Source organism: Somniosus microcephalus, chromosome 3 (assembly GCF_052327205.1).
Source record: "Somniosus microcephalus isolate GS21.2 chromosome 3, FLI_Smic_1.0, whole genome shotgun sequence".
Taxonomy (NCBI): domain Eukaryota; kingdom Metazoa; phylum Chordata; class Chondrichthyes; order Squaliformes; family Somniosidae; genus Somniosus; species Somniosus microcephalus.
Window position 1 is genome coordinate 45,077,854 of NC_140989.1, and position 20,336 is coordinate 45,098,189.

At 44.4% G+C, this 20,336-nt stretch overlaps 1 protein-coding gene across 2 annotated transcripts in view; it reads right to left on the reverse strand.

The window, feature by feature from the left end:
* Positions 1-18,026, reverse strand: part of LOC147121012 (regulator of G protein signaling 7) — a 611,953-nt gene extending 593,927 nt beyond the window's left edge. For both annotated transcript variants that reach the window (XM_085980288.1, XM_085980298.1), the window contains exons 1-2: positions 17,836-18,026; positions 16,930-17,055 (exon numbers count right to left, since the gene is read on the reverse strand). In XM_085980288.1, the coding sequence (XP_085836414.1) occupies positions 16,930-17,013 (84 nt within the window). In that variant the 5' untranslated portion in view covers positions 17,014-17,055; positions 17,836-18,026. The remainder of the gene's footprint in view (positions 1-16,929; positions 17,056-17,835) is intronic.
* Between the last annotated feature and the right edge of the window lie 2,310 nt (positions 18,027-20,336).

Below are 20,336 nucleotides of genomic sequence, written 5' to 3' on the forward strand. Positions count from 1 at the left end.
AATAATGGCGAGCGCTATTAGCCTTGACGTTATTTTGACAGCTTTCATTAGCTTTGTGTGTTAGGGTGGAATGCGAGCTGGGAGTTTGGGGTCAACTGAGTTGTTTGTCATAAATATAAAACAGAATTTGTGCAAATACATTTATTCTTGTATTACACAAACCCTTACAAATCATCAAGCTGCTCTTGATCAGTCAGAAGTGCCATTTCTTGACATCAGAAAACACTCTTCATGAATAAACAGGTGCCTGGAACATGTTTTCTCAGCTAGTTTCCATGGCAACATTTCAGCAAAAGTACTTTTAAAGCTTTTACTAAGATAAATTTATAATTTATTTTCCATAAAAAAATAAAGTGTTGCTCATGGAGGGGGTATCTTGTAACCTCCAAACTGTGACAATGTGAAACTGTACTTTTCCACCCAGTGTCAGCGTCAAGTACTCACATGTCAGTACTGGCCGGACGCAGAAAAATATCCCAATTAATGCAGCTTCACCCTCAGATGAGTGCCCTCTATTGTACCAGTGTGATATCGTTATTTTGTACGCGAACCATCCCTATGAGACTGCCAAGTTGGTATAGAATTACACCAAATTATAGGCCGTTTTGAACCCAGGAGCAATAGGGTTAAGACTGCCATTTAATTCCACATCCTTACCCACAGCAGAGAGGAGACTTTCCAGGCTGAATTCAAACCCAACTGTGAAAGATGCAAGGAACCAGTGTGCCACCCATCCCCTAACATAATTCTACACGAAGTACTTGCCAATGGAATAGTTCGCTTTTTATTGGTAATTTTAAAAAATGGAAAATCTTACAAAAGTAAAATGTCATGATTTATACAGGCAGTTATCTCACTGTTAAAGGTCTACCGACACAACTCCATCCCATGCATCAGAACTCCTTAGCTAACATGGAACTTCAATATCATGCTGAACACTTCTGTTTGCTTTTATTAAATTGTAGATGTACTTCTCATAAGGGTCCAACTCTCATAAGTCAATTAATTTTAGGGGTAATTGGGGACTGGATAGTGCAATGGGTTGGACACTAGTCTTTTACTCTGGGGCTTGGGTCCAAATCCAGACAAATTAATTGGATGAAAGTTTCCTCTGTTTCTTAGCAATAACCAACCTACCTGAAATAAATTTGAGTAATTTCAATCAGTGCAAACTGCTAAATGCACTCAGATGCCGCTAGCTTACTAGCAGGGAAATAGAAAAATGTCACTTTGATCCAGTGATAGGGGAGTGTTTTTTTTTTGGAGGTTTGGAATGAGGTACTATGTTGGGATGGAGGCTAAACAAACTATACCTGAATTGGGAATACCTGATGCTGACAGTGGATGCACAAAATAGGTATCTCTTACCTTGATGACCAAAAAAATTCACAAAAAAGTCATAGGCCTAGAAATTCAATCACACGCGCTAAACCACCTCTTAAGCCTCCAATATGGAGAGCAGGGAGCGCACGCTCATCATGAGCCGGAAGTGCTGTTGGGCAAGTTCGCAGCCACACATTTTGGAAACTGCGTCACAAAATTATGTGACAAAACTTTGCAATTCTTTTCAGAGACTGAGAATGTTGTCTCAGGAAACTTTATATTTAATTCATTTTCTGACTCCAGATATCTCGGTGATATTCTCTGATGAGTAGAACTATCTGTGAAAGACACCAACTGTAGTGAGATCTTCAGACTGTAAGTGCACACCAGACTGTGAGCTGCATTCATAACTAGGAGCAGGACTGGGTTTCAGATGACACTCGCAATTGGGAACAGGACTGGGACCAGGCCATGAATCTTGAGATGTGGAACAGAAGTAAGATTCTGGCCGTGATTTTGCAAATGGATGCAGCTTGGGAGCGGGTCAGCTGGCTTCCGGGTTCCAGTCCCGCCCCCAACTGCATCCGGCCTACGGACGTGATTTTACGTCGATTGACCTTGTTAAGCCCGCCCTGTGGGCTTGCTGGCCAATTAAGAGGAAGCCGGTCGGATGACGTCATTTGATGACACGTCATCTACCGGTTTTCTTAAAGGAACCACGCACAATTTTTCTTTGACAGCTCATTTCTCAGTGTTTGACAGCATTGAGGTGCTGCAAACACTGATAATCACTGCACAAAGGTGAGCTCTTGCACCCAGGCTCTACAATGACTCCCTCCATAGGCTAGAACAGATGGCAGCTGCAGGTGAGGTTACAGAAGCGTTCTGTCACTGGTGAGAGAGGTTCTCCCAATGAGGTGGCACTAGACAGCCAATTCAAAACTTGTTACCTACAGAAATGTGTAAATGCATTAAAAATTATCCTAACATTTTCTTACCTCTGAAACTCACCAGTGCACCAATGAATCCTTCACACCACTTCCGCAGCTGTCATCAATGCAGAAACATTACAGCAGACTCACAACATGCCACACTTGCCTGGCGTGGTGTCCGGACATCAGGGAACCCGAGGCAAAAGCAGCAAAATTGAAAAAGAGCCTGTTAACAAGTATCAAGTACCTGTTAATAGCCAGGTAAGTGGCTATAATCCTCTTCCCGCCGCTAGGTGTCGGGTCCATGTGCAAATCGGGGACCCGACATTTGGGAAGATTGATTGGAGACGGGTTGACAGCGGGTTTCCTCGAGGACCGGCAAAATTTTGGCCAAAGTATCTGATGAGGTAAGAACTAGAATGAACTATTATATACTGATGCATTTATCTTCTGGCCCACTGGGGCTACTCTAAAATGTGATTTTTACTTTTGAGTATGGCCATGTTGGTTGGTAACTGTGTAACTCAAATGCACATCCTTTTTTCAGAAAAACATGACTTCTTAACTCTTAGAGCACCAATGACAATCTCAGCAGGACATATTTGTACCCCAAAGGGTGCCAAGAAAGCTCATAGGACTTTCAGCTTGGCCAACACACACTTATGTCAAAAGCTGACTAGGTTGCATCTATCACAGGTCGATCTGCCAACTCCCGTGTCTGAACTAGTTGAAAAACTGCCCAATTGAACCAGTTTGCAGCCCTTCAATGGCCCAGAGGAATGTGGGTCCTGCCTCCAGAATGCATGACAAGACTCTGGCTGGTAAGTGAAGTATTTAAACATTTTTTAAAAAGGGAAGAAAATATTTTAAGTTATAGTGTTAGAAGTAACGTGAAAGAAAATATAAAATAATAAAAAAGTAAAAGGGACGTAATGGGAAAAGGGGAAATGAAGAACACAGAAATAATGCACTTAAAACTTTTTACTGTTATTTATATATTTTAAGTGCTTATTTTAGTAGTGTGGGCTTATTGTTGCAGCAATAAAGATACTCATGACAGCTGAATAGCTTTTTAATATAAAATGGGGTTTGTATCAGCAACACAGTGCATGGGTTAAAATATTTTTTAAACACTTAGTCCAGGGACATATCAGCAGTCGAAGGTTTTTTTTAATTTGTTCATGGGATGTGGGCATCGCAGTCAAGGCCAGCATTTATTGTCCATCTCTAATTTGCCCTTGAGAAGGTGGTGGTGAGACACCTTCTTGAACTGCTGCAGTCCGTGTGGTGAAGGTACTCCCACAGTGCTGTTAGGAGGGAGTTCCAGGATTTTGACCCAGCGACGATGAAGGAACGGCGATATACTTCTAAGTCAGGATGGTGTGTGACTTGGAGGGGAACTTGGAGATGGTGGTGTTCCCATGCACCTGCTGCCCCTGTCCTTCTAGGTGGTAGAGGTCGCGGGTTTGGGAGGTGCTGCCGAAGAAGCCTTGGCGAGTTGCCGCAGTGCATCATGTAGATGGTACACACTGCAGCCACAGTGCGCCGGTGGTGGAGGGAGTGAATGTTTAGGGTGGTGGATGGGGTGCTAATCAAGCGGGCTGCTTTGTCCTGGATGGCGTCGAGCTTCTTGAGTGTTGTTGGAGCTGCACTTATCCAGGCAAGTGGTGAGTATTCCAGCACACTCCTGACTTGTGCCTTGTAGATGGTGGAAAAGCTTTGGGGAGTCAGGAGGTGAGACACTCGCCGCAGAACACCCAGCCTCTGACCTGCTCTTGTTGCCACAGTATTTACGTGGCTGGTCCAGTTCGGTTTCTGATCAATGGTGATCCCCCCCCAGGATGTTGATGGTGGGGGATTCGGCGACGGTAATGCTGTTGAATGTCAAGGTGCAGTGGTTAGACTCTCGCTTGTTGGAGAGACATTGCCTGCCACTTGTGTGCTACGAATGTTACTTGCCACATATCAGCCCAAGCCTGAATGTCGTCCAGGTCTTGCTGCATGCGGGCATGGACTGCTTCATTATCTGAGGAACTGTGAATGGCACTGAACACTGTGCAAACATCAGCGAACATCCCCACTTCTGACCTTATGATGGAGGGAAGGTCATTGATGAAGCAGCTGAAGATGGTTGGACCAAGGACACTGCCCTGAGGAACTCCTGCAGTGATGTCCTTGGGCTGTGATGATTGACCTCCAACAACCACAACCATCTTCCTTTGTGTTAGGTATGACTCCAGCCAGTGGAGAGTTTTCCCCCTGATTCCCATTGACTTTAGTTTTACTCGGGCTCCTTGATGCCAGACTCGGTCAAATGCTGCCTTGCTGTCAAGGGCAGCCACTCTCACCTCACCTCTGGAATTCAGCTCTTGTCCAAGTTTGGACCAATGCTGTAATGAGGTCTGGAACCAAGTGGTCCTGGCGGCTTATGGGAGGTGTCTGATTAAACATTAATCAAGTGGCCAAAAGGGAGTTTGATGTGAGCATAATTTTCAATAGCTACATTGATGCTTGCAAACTACTCATTAGTAAATATGCACATGATATCATCACTCACGGTTGAATACATTCAAATGTTGGTATTTAAGAATTGAATCATCAAAAGAGAACTTATTTAAAATAAAGGTAGAAACAGCATTAAAAAAAATCACAGAAAACATTCCCAATGGCCTAGTGTGTGAAGGCATTGTGCAATGTGGCACAATATCATACTGATTACAAGGTCACAGGGTCAATTCCCAAGCTGCCCTGGGTTAACTGATATCAGCAGTTTGGGCCCTTGATTTGGTCTCAGTGCCACTGGCTTAAGGTTAAAAAAAATCAGCTGTTGGCTTCCGATCCCGATCCAGACTGCCATCCAATGAGAGAATGCTGGTAATGGCTACTTTGTGGACATTGGGTGAAGAACGGATCAGGCTCAGTTGCGAATACGCACAGTTATAAGCAATGCATAGGCTCACGGCATCAAATCTATGCTGATCCATTGCATAACTGATGTGGACAGGCCATGTCATCAGAAAGGGTGATCTGCCATATGTAGAAACATCATTGATAACTAAGGAGGAGAAAAAAAGGAATATATAGTACTAGGTTCACACATGAAGCCTGCTGTCATCTGTAAACTGTATCCCAATTAGAGTTAGGAGGGCGGGGAATAATTGTAGGGAAATATTTTAATATATAAAAGCAAAGACAAGGAGAAAGACACATGTCCTGTAATTATGTAAATTAAAGTGAGAACGAGGACTGTTACATGTCTGAAAAGATTAAAAAATTAATTCAAAGATCAGGAATATTCATCACAGTAATTCAGAAACAATCACAGAGCAATTCGTGTCAGTTTAAATATGTTTGCATATTAATGTTGGGTTTGATGTGGCAACCAGAGTTTTTTTTTAAAGTCTGAAATGATTTATTATGGAACAAAATGGGATAAATTATAAGACACTAAGGTTTGTTGATGTTTAGAACTTTATTGTAATAACTAGATTAAGCTATTGAACTGTCTGATTATTAATTAAAAAATCAGTTCATCCTAATTAAATGAGACTGCGGTACTATGGGACAATTTCCATTGTATTTGGCTGTATCTACATGCCTTTGCTACTTTCAAGCAATTGTACCTGCTATCAAGAATCTCAAACAACTCTGTACCTTATGTACTTACCCATGCAGTAACTGATATGAAATTTTTGCCTCTACTCGTATAGAATTTCTAAGCATCCTTGCTGATCTACCAAAAAGATATACAGCAGACACGTCCATACTACAACAAAATGGCCATTGATATTCTCCAAGACTGGCTCCAAGTTCTTTAGAGATCTGCCACTTTCTCCCATCTCCACTGGCTTTGAAGTGCCCATGGATTGTGAAATTCCTTGCCTCTATCTATAATTCCACTGGGAATCAGATTTGTGTATATACAGCAAAGTAGAATTAAAAATACTGGGGTAAAAATAGTATGATGTAGAATGGTGTTGTCCAATACATTGGGCACCAGACAAATGTGGCTAATTGGAAATCCAGATGCAGCTAATTGCACTATTGATTCGTAAACCAAAAAATGAGTAATAGGCACCAACCTTGGGCATGTGATCTCCTACTCAAAGTCACACATGTGTGCGCTAACCTTTTTGTGCGTTTGCCGGTAAAACGGTAAGGCGAAAAGCAGAGTGTGCAAGTGTTTTTTTCATCATAGTGTGTGCTTTACGTCTTTGGTTACTGCTCATTGGTTATCTGCTAAAGTGGTGTGTAACACGTGTGAAAACACTGGACTTCAGCAACATTATATAGAGAAGGGAGCTGTCATTGTGGTCAGCTTGACCAATCAGAATTACCGCTCCAAGTGGAAGAAGGCAAGCCCAACCAATAACACGCAGCTCCAGCAGGGCGCATCGTGTCAAAGGGCAAGCAGCATCCAACCGCGTATGGAGAGCAGGGGTGGGTCTGGCCTGTCGCGTTGTGTGAGTCAACATTCTTAGCAATTTATCGAACAAAGTCCAACTACCGCTTGCAACTGTTGGACAAAACCTAGAAGCTGCACTAAGATGTGCTGTGCCTGATAAATTCATCCCAGAATTCCAAATTTTGGTGAAAAGGAAAGACTGCAAACTTTTACACTCAATGTTGGTGGATATTTGTTAAGTAAATATACACACATTTACCTTTATTCCGTAAGGCATTTTCTACTAAAATTAGTATATGTAGCTAAAACACTGTTGCCATAGCCATGCCTGCAGCTAGTCAGTGATTCCTATTGGAAAACACTGATGCAGAACAGAAGTCTGATCAGGTTATAGAACCAGTGGGACGTAAAAAAAATCCCATGGCACTATTTCGAAGAAGGGCAGGGGAGTTATCCCCGGTGTCCTGGGCAATATTTATCCCTCAACCAACATAACAAAAACAGATTATCTGGTCATCATCACATTGCTGTTTGTGGGAGCTTGCTGTGCGCAAATTGGCTGCCACCTTTCCTAAATTACAACAGTGACTCCACTTCAAATGTGCTTCATTGGCTGTAAAGCGCTTTGGGACATCCTGAGGTCGTGAAAGGCGCTGTAGAAATGCAAGTCTTTCGTTCTTTCACGGTTGTGCTCTTGCTTGAACAGTTTAAACCTGAAAATCTGTATCAGGTCAAATCAGATCAGCCATGATCTTATTGAATGACGGAGCAACTGACCAAGCTGGTCGAGTCCTAAAGGACATAGCTGCCAGACTGGGTCTGCGACAGGTGGTGAGGGAACCAACAAGAGGGAAAAACCTACTTGATCTCATCCTCACCAATCTACCTGTTGCAGATGCATCTGTCCATGACAGCATTGGTGGAAGTGACCACCACACAGTCCTTGTGGAGACGAAGTCCCATCTTCATGTTGAGGATACCCTCCACTGTGTTGTGTGGCACTACCACTGTGCTAAATGGGACAGATTTCGAACAGATCTGGCAACTCAAAACTGGGCATCCATGAGGCGCTGTGGGCCATCAGCAGCAGCAGAATTGTATTCAACCACAATCTGTAACCTCATGGCCCGGCATATCCCTCACTCTACCATTACCATCAAGCCGGGAGATCAACCCTGGTTTAACGAAGAGTGCAGGAGAGCATGCCGGGAACAGCACCAGGCATACCGAAAAATGAGGTGTCAACCTGGTGAGGCTACAACACAGGACTACTTGCATGCCAAACAATGGAAGCAACATGCGATAGACAGAGCTAAGCGATCTCACAACCATCGGATCAAATCAAAGCTCTGCAGTCCTGCCACATCCAGTCGTGAGTGGTGGTGGACAATTAAACAGTTAACAGGAGGAGGAGGCTCCAAAAATATCCCCATCCTCAATGATGGTGCAGCCCAGCACGTGAGTGCAAAAGACAAGGCTGAAGCATTTGCAACTATCTTCAGCCAGAAGTCTGAGGTCCCCAGCATCACAGATGCCAGTCTTCAGCCCATTCAATTCACTCCACGTGATGTCAAGAAACGGCTGAAGACACTGGATACTGCAAAGGCTATGGGGCCTGACAACATTCTGGCAATAGTACTGAAGACTTGTGCTCCAGAACTAGCTGCGCCCCTAGCCAAGCTGTTCCAGTACAGCTACAACACTGTCATCTACCCGGCAATGTGGAAAATTGCCCAAGTATGTCCTGTTTACAAAAAGCAGACAAATCCGACCCGGACAATTACCGTCCCATCAGTCTACTCTCAATCATCAGCAAAGTGATGGAAGGTGTTGTCGACAGTGCTATCAAGCGGTACTTACTCAGCAACAACCTGCTAACTGACGCCCAGTTTGGGTTCCGCCAGGGCCACTCAGCTGCTGACCTCATTACAGCCTTGGTCCAAACATGGACAAAAGAGCTGAACTCAAGAGGTGAGGTGAGAGTGACTGCCCTTGACATCAAGGCAGCATTTGATCGAGTGTGGCATCAAGGAGCCCTAGCAAAACTGAAGTCAATGGGAATCAAGGGGAAAACTCTCCATTGGTTGGAATCATACCTAGCACAAAGGAAGTTGGCTGTGGTTGTTGGAGGTCATTCATCTCAATCACATGACATCACTGCAGGAGTTCCTCAGGGCAGTGTCCTAGGCCCAACCATCTTCAGCTGTTTCATCAATGACCTTCCCTCCATCATAAGGTCAGAAGTGGGGATGTTCGCTGATGATTGCACACTGTTCAGCACCATTCGAGACTCGTCAGATACTGACGCAGTCCGTGTCCATATGCAGCAAGACCTGGACAACATTCAGACTTGGGCTGACAAGTGGCAAGTAACATTCGCAGCACACAAGTGCCAGGCAATGACCATCTCCAACAAGCGAGACTCTAACCATCTCCCCTTGACATTCAATGGCATTACCATCGCTGAATCTCCCACTATCAACATCCTGGGGGTAACCATTGATCAGAAACTGAACTGGACCAGCCATATAAATACTGTGGCTACAAGAGCAGGCCAGAGGCTGGGAATTCTGCAGCGAGTGTCTCACCTCCTGACTCCCCAAAGCCTTTCCACCATCTACAAGGCACAAGTCAGGAGTGTGATGGAATACTCTCCACTTGCCTGAATGAGTGCAGCTCCAGCAACATTCAAGAAGCTCGACACCATTCAGGATAAAGCAGCCCGCTTGATTGGCACTCCATCCACCACCTTCAACATTCACTCCCTCCACCACCGGCGCACTGTGGCTGCAGTGTGTACCATCTACAAGATGCACAGCAGCAACTCGCCAAAGCTCCTTCAACAGCACCTTCCCAACCCGCGACCTCTACCACTTAGAAGGACAAGGGCAGCAGACGCATGGGAACATCACCACCTACAAGTTCCCCTCCAAGCCACACACCATCCTGACTTGGACCTGTATCGCCATTCCTTCACTGTCGCTGGGCCAAAATCCTGGAACTCCCTTCCTAACAGCATTGTGGGTGTACCTACACCATATGGACTGCAGCGGTTCAAGGCGGCAGCTCACCACCATCTTCTCAAGGGCAATTAAGGATGGGCACTAAATGCAGGCCTAGCCAGCGACGCCCACATCCCATCAATGAATTTTTTTAAAAGGCTCGAGGGGCCATATGGCCTATTCCTGCTACTATTTCTTATGTTCAAAGTCCACTTCACTAAGTTTTAATTTTCCTCATTGGTTTGCACACTGGATAAGGTGTTAATAATGACAATAAAGCAGCAAAACTGCAAAAAAATTGATTTAGTAGAAATTTTGCTTTAGTGCCAAGTGTTTTGTTAAAATGCTTACTTCAATACTAATTCACAGTGATGCTGGATGAAATCTTAATGGCCCAGAAATTCGGGTCACAACGGGTGAGTACGCATGGGGTACTCACCCGTAAGCCCGATGGAAGTGCCGGTTTTCTGCATGCACTGCGCATGCACGGGAAACCGGCACTTCCGATCCTCTGAACGAAGGGGTTCAGAGGTCGAACGCGCGCGCAGGAGAGGCTGCGCGTGCGCATCAAACTTACGTTTTTTTTGCAGGTTTTCCCGGGATCGTAAGCCTGCAGGATTTAGAAATGTAAAAAGCAGGCGTAAGGCCTGCTTTTTACAAGGTAAGTGGTGAATTAATTAAAATTAAAACATTTTCTCCACAGGTTTATTATTTTTTAATACTTTAAAGCAAGGTAAGTTTATTTTTAGCCCCGTTAGAATATAAAACATTTTTTTTCAAAAATTTAAATTATTGTTTAAAATAGTTATTTCATGTAATTTATAGTTTATTTAAAAAATGTGATTTAAAAAAAATGTATTTGAATGTTTAGTGCTATTTTGGGGCCGTAGTATTTATAAGTTTTGACAGCTCTTCCTGTCAATCTTATGAATGGCGCATTCCCTGCTCCGATTGGCTGCCCATGGCCCACGTGATCCCAGGGGACGCATCGAACTAACTGCACCCCTGGGATACGCAAGCACTGCGCGCCGGCAGCTGAACCAGGCCCCGGATCGGAATTCCACGGGGCCCTACAGCTCAACGGCCGGCGCGCAAGGTAAGTGCAGATTGGGGGCTTGCACCCGCGGGAAGCCCCCGACCCGAATTTCTGGGCCAATATTTAGAAGGCTTATAACAGGGTGTCTGAACTACAAAATGAAGATGGGAAAACAGGAACAGAGCTACTGACTAGGAATTGATGAAAGGACTAAACTGTATGCTAGCCACACTGCATGGTTTGTGAGACTAATTAATGAGAAAGAACAACTTGACCGATAATCGTCTTGCATCATTGAGGGAAGAGGTCTCCTCGTGGTCAATGCAAAACATAGCATGATATAACAGCAAGATTGGGTGCTAACTGCATTGTTGATAAAAAGGGAGGCTCCCAAGAACAGAGTGCAGTGTAACTGGTGTGGAGAAGCCCTATTGTCCCCTACCCCCTCCGCCCCGATAGCAATAGGCTTACTCATTGTAGTTTACACAGTGTAGTAATTAACATAGATATGCGTTGAATACACATATACGGTGGAGACACAATGGGATAGAAATTAGTCTGGGCACATCCTTGGGCCCAGACTTGGCACTGCACAACCAGCAATAGTTTAAACTGGAATTATTATTTTAAAGCTGCTTTATTGAGCAGGAACACTAGTAAAATACTAGCTCCTCCATCGTGAAAGTAATATATCCCTCTCTTTTATCTACTACTCTACCAAGACAGTTGGAACAAACTCAATAAACGACTTCCCTGTTCAGATGGACATACAGCTTACAGCATCAATATACTTTGCACACAAGAGTTACCACACAGTATGCAGTACGTCTAAACTGTAATGGATATTTATGAATTGCCATATTTTACCCAAGTACATGTTATAAATAAATCAATTCATTGTTGCTATAGCATTGACATCTTGAACAGAACCATAGCCTGACTGAGATCATCTTTAGGTTACAAGGTGCAAGTATCTAGTGTTAATTTAAACATTGTTTTTCCCTTGTTTTCCGAGAAATAAAAATGCAGCACTTATTTGATAGGTTGTTGTTTCAGCAGATAATTTATTGTGAATATGGTATATATGATGGGTAATGCACAGCCTGCAGTGTGTTACCAGGCAACAACACATTGAGGGGTTGAGGGAAAGCCAAAATCCATGGAAATGAACGTTAGCGGTCACCTCAAAGTGGAACTATTATTTCCTTCATGGATGTGTAATCCTGCATAATGTATGTAAGTTGAGATATATTTTCCTATGATAGCTCTCGAACAGGAAATGCTGGAGGGCATTTAGCCTGTGGTGTGATAGGAATCACTAAAGAATCAAATGAATATATCTGGGCGGAGGGGGGAGAATTGACATTGTTGATAATTTTCCTGAAAACTTAGATGTGAATAAAGACTAGTGGAAAGTGGTAACAGAGTTTTTTGATCATTATTACGGTTACTCTGAAGGCTGCTCCAGAGCCAGAAATGAGTGAAAGGGAAACAGTGAAAAAGGAGAAAAATGTACTTGTTAAGAAATGATTGAGGATTGTGAAAACCTTCTCAAAGGCCAGTCATTATGCAGTTGTACAGTTTTGAGCCTGAAGAATACAAACAAAAAGTGTGTCCTTTCATTCAGAACAGGGAGTAGTCACTGAAAGGAAGGCCAAAGTCTACACAGCTAGTAGCAAACATTGAAAATGTTTAGTGGAAGATTGAGGGAGATTGCAGGGGATGCAACCACCTCTGACTCCTGCTGGTAACCCCAATCTGAATCCTGCCAGCAGCACTGAAGTGACTCTTGCTGGAAGTCCCAACCTAACTCTGTAAGAACACTGAACTCGATACCGTGACAAAAATATATTCACCAATGGCACCGGATGAATGCTGAACTCCTTCACTGTAACTTCTCGTCCAGGAACCGTCGGGGTTTTAATGCTCAGTCTATGCCTAGGAGTTAATGCCTAGGTTTGGCTCACCAAGCTGTTTTACATCAATCAGTTTGGATTCTATTAGCATTTACACTACTAACCTCCCTTCAGGATCTACACAAACTACTAAGTGAACGAATTAACCCTTTCTTGCAATTATCAAAAATAAATCAGACAACAAAGTGATGAGCTAACAATTGTTTATTAATATTACAATCATAGTTGGTAGCACTTAACCATTGAATATGCAAATAATTAGATAGGGTTAATTAATGAAATAAATAACAGAAGTTACAATGACAGTTCAGTTATGTCACAGTAATTCAACATTAACTGGTTGCTGACTATAAATTTACAGTTGAGATTAATGTCTGAGATTGATATAGTCAGATTAATTTAGGATTAGACTTCTTAGATAGAAGACAAATTAACAGCGTTATATAGCCTGTCTACCAAGTATAGTAAAACCTATATGCTTGTAGTTAGCAATGTTTCCAGAACTTATATGACCTCATCCTTATGAGCTGGTGTGGGAGAACTGATTACCTCGTCTTCCTCTGGAAGGATGGTGTTATCCTTCCGAGATGTCAGAGTGATGAACATCCGTTAGTAGAGATGCTATCTGTTTCACGTGGGTAAATTCACCTTCCCTGCTGGTAGCTGTATCTGGACTAGATGATTTAAATCTTTCCTCCCTCAAGGAAACTTGTACATTTAAGTAACACACTTATATCTGCCTCTAAATGGTTGGTATAACTGTACATTCTCTCTCTAATGGAGATGCACTTTTTGATTTTACAGACACCCTTCTACATATACTAGACAAAAACTCCTATGACTTCTGCTATAAGAGCTACTAAAAGAACTAGAACTAAACTAAGAATTGAAGACTGAGAACTGAAGACTGAACTTTAGTGTCAAAAATACTATCTTATATATCCTTAACATCCAACGAAACCTGCTCAATTCTACTGACCAATCTGAGTGAGACATGTATTGGAGAATTCAGCCTTTCTGATGTCAATCATCTCATACAGCCTTGTTGGTACACTTGATGGCCTCCAAGTGAATGAAGCACTGGCACCTAGACTTACCTGTCACTTATTTACTACCTACCTTCTCAAGTCTTTGCTAACAAATGGGTTGCATACAGGTAGGATAAGGTAGGATGTCTTTATGCCCCTTTTAACGTGCCATCTTTGGACCTCTGTTTTAATGGTTTGTTTTCTATCCCTGGTAAGGAATGTTTTGTTTATTTAAGCTATTGTGGTTTAATTAGCACTTGCCCATTCTTCTCCTAGCATGCAATTTGACTACAAACTCCCTTTTCACAGAATCACAGAATCACAGAAACCCCACAGTGCAGATAGAGGCCATTTCGGCCCATCGAGCCTGCACCGACACATATCCCACCCTATCCCGGTAATCCCACGTATTTAATCCCCTAACACTAAGGGTCAATTTATCATAGCCAAATCAACCTAACCTGCACATCTTTGGACTGTGGGAGGAAACCGGAGCACCCGGAGGAAACCCACGCAGACACAGGGAGAATGTGCAAACTCCACACAGACAGTCGCCTGAGGCCAGATTTGAACCCGGGTCCCTGGCGCTGTGAGGCAACAGTGCTAACCACTATGCACATTTAAGGCAATCCTTAGGGAAATTCTCCTACAACTCTCTCACTGGATGTCCCAAAAAAATTCGAAGTTAATTCATTCATTTCTCAATTTGATTACTCTTAGAAATGAGCATGTGTCAACACCTTCAGAATAAGAGGACATTGGAAGGGCTGTGTCGTTAACGCAGTGCTAATAGGAAAGTGCAACAGATACTTTGCACTATTTATAATATGGGAAGTATTGTACAGCATTGAAAAATAAACATATTAGTGTCCTACTTGAAATTCTCATTGACTTACATTGTTTCAGTTATGTATACTTACATTTGATTACATAATTGAGTAAATTTTGTTAAATTGCAAAGATCACATGGTTTACATGAATATTAAGAAATAGCTACACTACACACAGATCTACAGGAAACTGCTGGTAAATTATCAGTTTCAATTCTGATAATAACACCCTTCACTGTACACATATCTGAAATTGTAATTTGGGAATTATAAACATGAATATTAATCATATTATGTAAAGATGTATTATAAAAAGCTCTAACAACAAACATAAAGACATTCCCATATGTGACCATTTCAATATGAAAAACACTATTTGTCAGTCATGAAAATTCATTCATTTGATTCTCAGTATGACTACAGCATCTCCATGATGCCATCTACTGGGACCTCCATGGCCCTGGCAGGAAAGTGGGCTTTCCAAATATTTTATCCAATTGTAAACAGTGTAGTTTTATGCACGTCACAGCTGGATTAGCAAAACATTAGTCATTTACACCTGTTAAGCAGCTTTTCAGCTGCTTGAGAAGTGTAAAAGCAGCATTACACATGTGTTGTGGTTTGTCTCTTTTCTACTGCTAATGGTATCAGGCTTGTCAAAACCATTGGCAGGAACGCACCTTTTTGGTTGACAGTCATGAAATTCTACAAAGAAAGTGTTATTAATGGCTTCTTGTCAAAAGAAGAAAATATCCCTCTTAGTGTTCTCTGTTTTTATCAACAGGGGTTTCTTGCCAGTCATTGACAGGCAGCATACCAGCAAATGAGTCACCTGGTATTGCGAGCAGGGATATTGGGCTTTATTTTAGTGATTGAAGTGTGGAAATCTGGTTTCTGTTTAGTGGAATGTCACTCGGTATTCTTCACTAGTGAATCATTAGTACAGTCACATGTTAAGGCAGAAGCACTTTGCAAATTATACAGTGCAGTACTCTTTTGCGATACAAGTATAATGTAAACATATTTCTGTTTCTATTGCCTTTACAGATGAATGCAAATTACACAAAAATAAATTGAGTGCAACTCACTTTACAAAGAAATGCAAAGAGCCACATAACAGCTGTGTTTACTACTGAATGTTTTCTTTCTGAAGCTGCACTGACCCTTTTCCTATGATCTACTTTTGAATTCCAGCTCAATTCTGCATAATTTCTGATCAACCAACCGGTGATCACTGCAGCCTTGGGAAGACTGCTGTGCCACCAGGACAGGTAGTTGATTCTCAAGACTGTCTGCATTCGACATACGGCCAAAGGGGTATCGCAAAATTGGGGCTTAAGCCTAATTATTGTGAAGTTTTACGACAATAGAAACACAGTTACAGCAATAAATCACAATATTCGAAGTGTTGGGGAAACTGCTTGCTCTATGCTTCCCCCTGCAGCATACCGGGAGGCTGATCTTTCAGCCACTGCCTTCTGAAATTCTCACTTCACCTTGCTACATCTCTCCCTGTATTTAAAAGCTTTCTAAAAAAAAACTTGCTCTTTATTCCTTCCTTCCCCAATTCCTTCATTTCCTGGCATTTAACTCTTCCCCGTGGCTCTGGGACATTTGTCTATGTAAACGTAAGTTGTTAAAATTATAGTTCAGTTAATTTGAGTCATCTGCAAATTATTTCCCTCAACTGGTACTTAAAATCTAAAACTCAGAAATGTTTAAGTTAATCAATAAAAACGTACAGTCCCTTTGCTACTTTAAATACCTAGGCAGAGTATCTTCCCCTCATGCCAATGATAAAGGGGAAGCTAACAGTAAGCCTATGGCAAAAACTGCAGTTGCTCCAAAAATGTAAATCACAGCAGACTATATGTAATTCACGAGTACTCCTCCTTTATCACAAGCTTCCATCGGTCCAAGACTGGGTTACAGCAACACTTGTCCAAGCACACTTCCCCACCCCAAAAGCTCCAATAGCACACGTGCTAGCTGTCGCCCACTACTAGGTTGAGACAGGTATGCCATGCCAGGTCTGACTCAAATTGGCTGTGCAGAGGGTGGCCACCCGTCACTCCAGTCATGTCACCAGAAAGCGGGTCTATTTGGCCACAGGGCTGCAGCCACACTGACAAAGCCCCTGGCTTTGCAAGCAGCCTCTGTACACACAGCGGCGTACCTATAAATAGCTTCTAAAAACAGGTCCTCTGCAGCTGTCCAGAACGACAATAATCGGAATGCGGCTTAAACTGATCCATCAGGCGCCGGGACATGCTGGGATTGCAGGGATCTCATTGCCCTCGAGCTGCATTCCCATTCCCACCCCTTCTCTCCCGGCTGCAACCCTAACGATAGGCAGAGCAGAAGCACATCATCGTCCGACCCAAACAGCGGGCTGGACGCCGCAGCTTTCAGGAAAGACGCTGCACCTTCCGCCACAAGTCACACACACTTGCCTACCTTCCTGTACACCAGCATGTTGGGCGACTCGTCCGTCGTACCGTTGTTACTGGCGTTCTGTCCAGAATTATGTCCTTGCGCCATAGCAAGATCTGCCCCAGCTGCCCTCGGATTCCTGAATTTTCACTGAAAGTGGGTGGGAACAAAAAAAAGGTATTTATTTTTTTAAAAATCATTAATTGAGGCGCCAGCATCAGAGTAATAAATGAAGTAGCAGCAGATGTCAAATCCGGACACAGCAAAGGGCAATGTGTGTGTGTGTGCCAGCACAGGGGCGGGGGCGGGGGACACACCACTTTAGATAAACTTAGATTCCAAATCATTTATGATTTTCTGACAGCGGATTTAGAAGATAATACCAGCGCCAAAGCCCATATACGATCTTTGCCCCGATTCATGCTAGAATGCCCGTGAGAATGGCATGCTTGCTGTAAGAAATGGAAAGCGCCAGGGGGACTCGCCGTCAGAGCTGTGCAAACATGCACAATCACAGAAGCTAGGTCGCAAAAGATCCTCAAAAAATTGCACCGTTAAGTGTTCATTCACTGCACGTTGCCCGCCCGTGTTGCCGTTACGCCTTTGCAATGTTCACACCGCCAGTGCACGTCGCCGAGTCCCGCTACACTGCTTCCTCTGAGCAGTGTTTCACATTAGATGTTTGCATTGGGGTGCCCTCCGAGCAGTAAAGGGGCACTTGGGGCTCTTTGCACACACAGAGAGCGGCGTCTTGGAGCCGCAGTCAGCCCCGAGCCATTAAATACGCTCAGCACCACAGACAGCGACCGAAGCCGGCAAAACAAATGACAACAACTACAACACCGCGCCTCACTGGCGGAAGGCTTTCGCTTCTCTCTCTCTCTCGCTGCCTGCCTCCCTTTTTTTTCCGCCGCGCAAGCTTAGATTTACCTCACACACGGCACGACAAGAGCAGAAGGTTGTGATTTCCTGCAGTGTGTTTGGCCGCTCCTGATCCCGGCCTCAGATAATTCATTGAGAGGCTTGCGGATTTGCGGCTGAGCTGAGCTTCCTCTCTCTGTCTCTCTCTGTGATTCTGAGGATGTGTTGCAGCTCCAGCTCGCGCTCGCTCCCCTCTCCCACGCGCGTCCCCCCTCCCTCGGGCGCGCGCTCTACCACTACCACCACCCGCGCGCGCGCGCACACAGGCACACACACACGCACGCGCTCCAGGGACCTCAGCAACTGTCCAAGAACATGCATCGGACGTCCAGGCTTGCAAAAGAGCCGGAATGCATTCCATTCCCGGGTCTCACTCGGGTTGCATTCCTTAACCTTAAAGCTGCAGTCAGTCAGCTTTAAGGAATGCAATGAAGGCGCTATATAAATGCAAGTTGCTGTTCATGGAAAACCTGCAAATAATTTTTTTTAATTGCTTTTTAATCTTCTGGTGGCATTGCTGGCGATGATACACAGACAACATTTTTTGTAAGGTGGGCCCAGTAAGGCCGTTAGCAGTCGAGCCAGAGATTTTCCCGCCACCCACGCCCTCTCCACATTGCAAAACAAGATCTCTTTCTTTCTCCCCTTCCTCATCAAGTCTTTCTCTCTGCACCTCCACCAGCTGCCTAAGAGGACCGCTTCCTGCTCTTCTTCAAGCCAAAATGGACCCCATCGGTCTCGCGGCAGACACAGAGGAATTCATCAGGAGAATGAGGCTCCGGGAATTCTTCCACAAATCCCAAGATGTCAGCAGCGAACCCAATGAGACAATCAATGATCCGGAACAGCAGACAGAGGGATCCGCAGTGCAGCTACCGAAGAAGAAAGAGTCAAATTGGACCCCTCCGGAGGGTCGCTGCCCTAAGCTTGACATGTATGCTCAAGCTGTCAGGAGATGCATCAACGCCAGATTCATCAGCCGCACTCACAAGACAGTCCAGAATGTCACCCGAGCACAACGCAACGCCATCCAAGCTCTCAAGACCAACCGCAACATCGTCATCAAACCAGCAGACAAAGGAGGTGCCATCGTCATACAGAACAGAACGGACTATTGCAAAGAAGTATACCGACAACTGGACAACCAGGAACACTACAGACAGTTACCCGCAGATCCGACCAAAGAACACACCCGCCAACTCAACAGACTGATCAAAACCTTCGATCCAGACCTTCAAAGCATCCTACATGCTCTCATCCCACGTACTCCCCGCGTGGGAGACTTCTACTGCCTCCCAAAGATACACAAAGCCAACACACCTGGACGTCCTATCGCATCAGGCAATGGAACCCTGTGTGAGAACCTCTCTGGATATGTCGAGGGCATCCTGAAACCCATCGTACAGGGAACCCCCAGCTTCTGTCGCGACACTACAGACTTCTTACAGAAACTCAGCACCCACGGACCAGTTGAACCAGGAACACTCCTCGCCACGATGGACGTCTCGGCACTCTACACCAGTATCCCCCACGATGACGGCATCGCTGCGACAGCCTCAGTACTCAACACCAACAACAGCCAATCTCCAGACGCCATCCTACAACTCATCCGCTTCATCCTTGACCACAATGTCTTCACCTTCAACAACCAGTTCTTTACCCAAACACATGGAACAGCCATGGGGACCAAATTCGCACCCCAATACGCAAACATCTTCATGCACAAGTTTGAGCAAGACTTCTTCGCTGCACAGGATCTCCAACCAACGCTATACACCAGATACATCGACGACATTTTCTTCCTATGGACCCACGGCGAAGAATCACTGAAAAGACTACACGATAACATCAACAAGTTCCATCCCACCATCAAACTCACCATGGACTACTCCTCAGAATCGGTCTCATTCCTGGACACACGAATCTCCATCAAAGACGGACACCTCAGCACTTCACTCTACCGCAAGCCCACGGACAACCTCATGATGCTTCACTTCTCCAGCTTCCACCCTAACCACGTTAAAGAAGCCATCCCCTATGGACAAGCCCTGCGAATACACAGGATCTGCTCGGACGAGGAGGAACGCGATGGACACCTACAGACACTGAAAGACGCCCTTGTAAGAACGGGATATGACGCTCGACTCGTCGATCGACAGTTCCGACGGGCCACAGCGAAAAACCGCATAGACCTCCTCAGAAGACAAACACGGGACACAACCAACAGAGTACCCTTCGTCGTCCAGTACTTCCCCGGAGCGGAGAAACTACGCCATGTTCTTCGCAGCCTTCAACATGTCATCGATGACGACGAACACCTCGCTAAGGCCATCCCCACGCCTCCACTACTCGCTTTCAAACAGCCGCCTAACCTCAAACAGACCATCGTTCGCAGCAAATTACCCAGCTTTCAGGAGAACAGCGACCACGACACCACACAACCCTGCCACAGCAACCTCTGCAAGACATGCCAGATCATCAACACAGATACCATCATCACACGTGAGGAC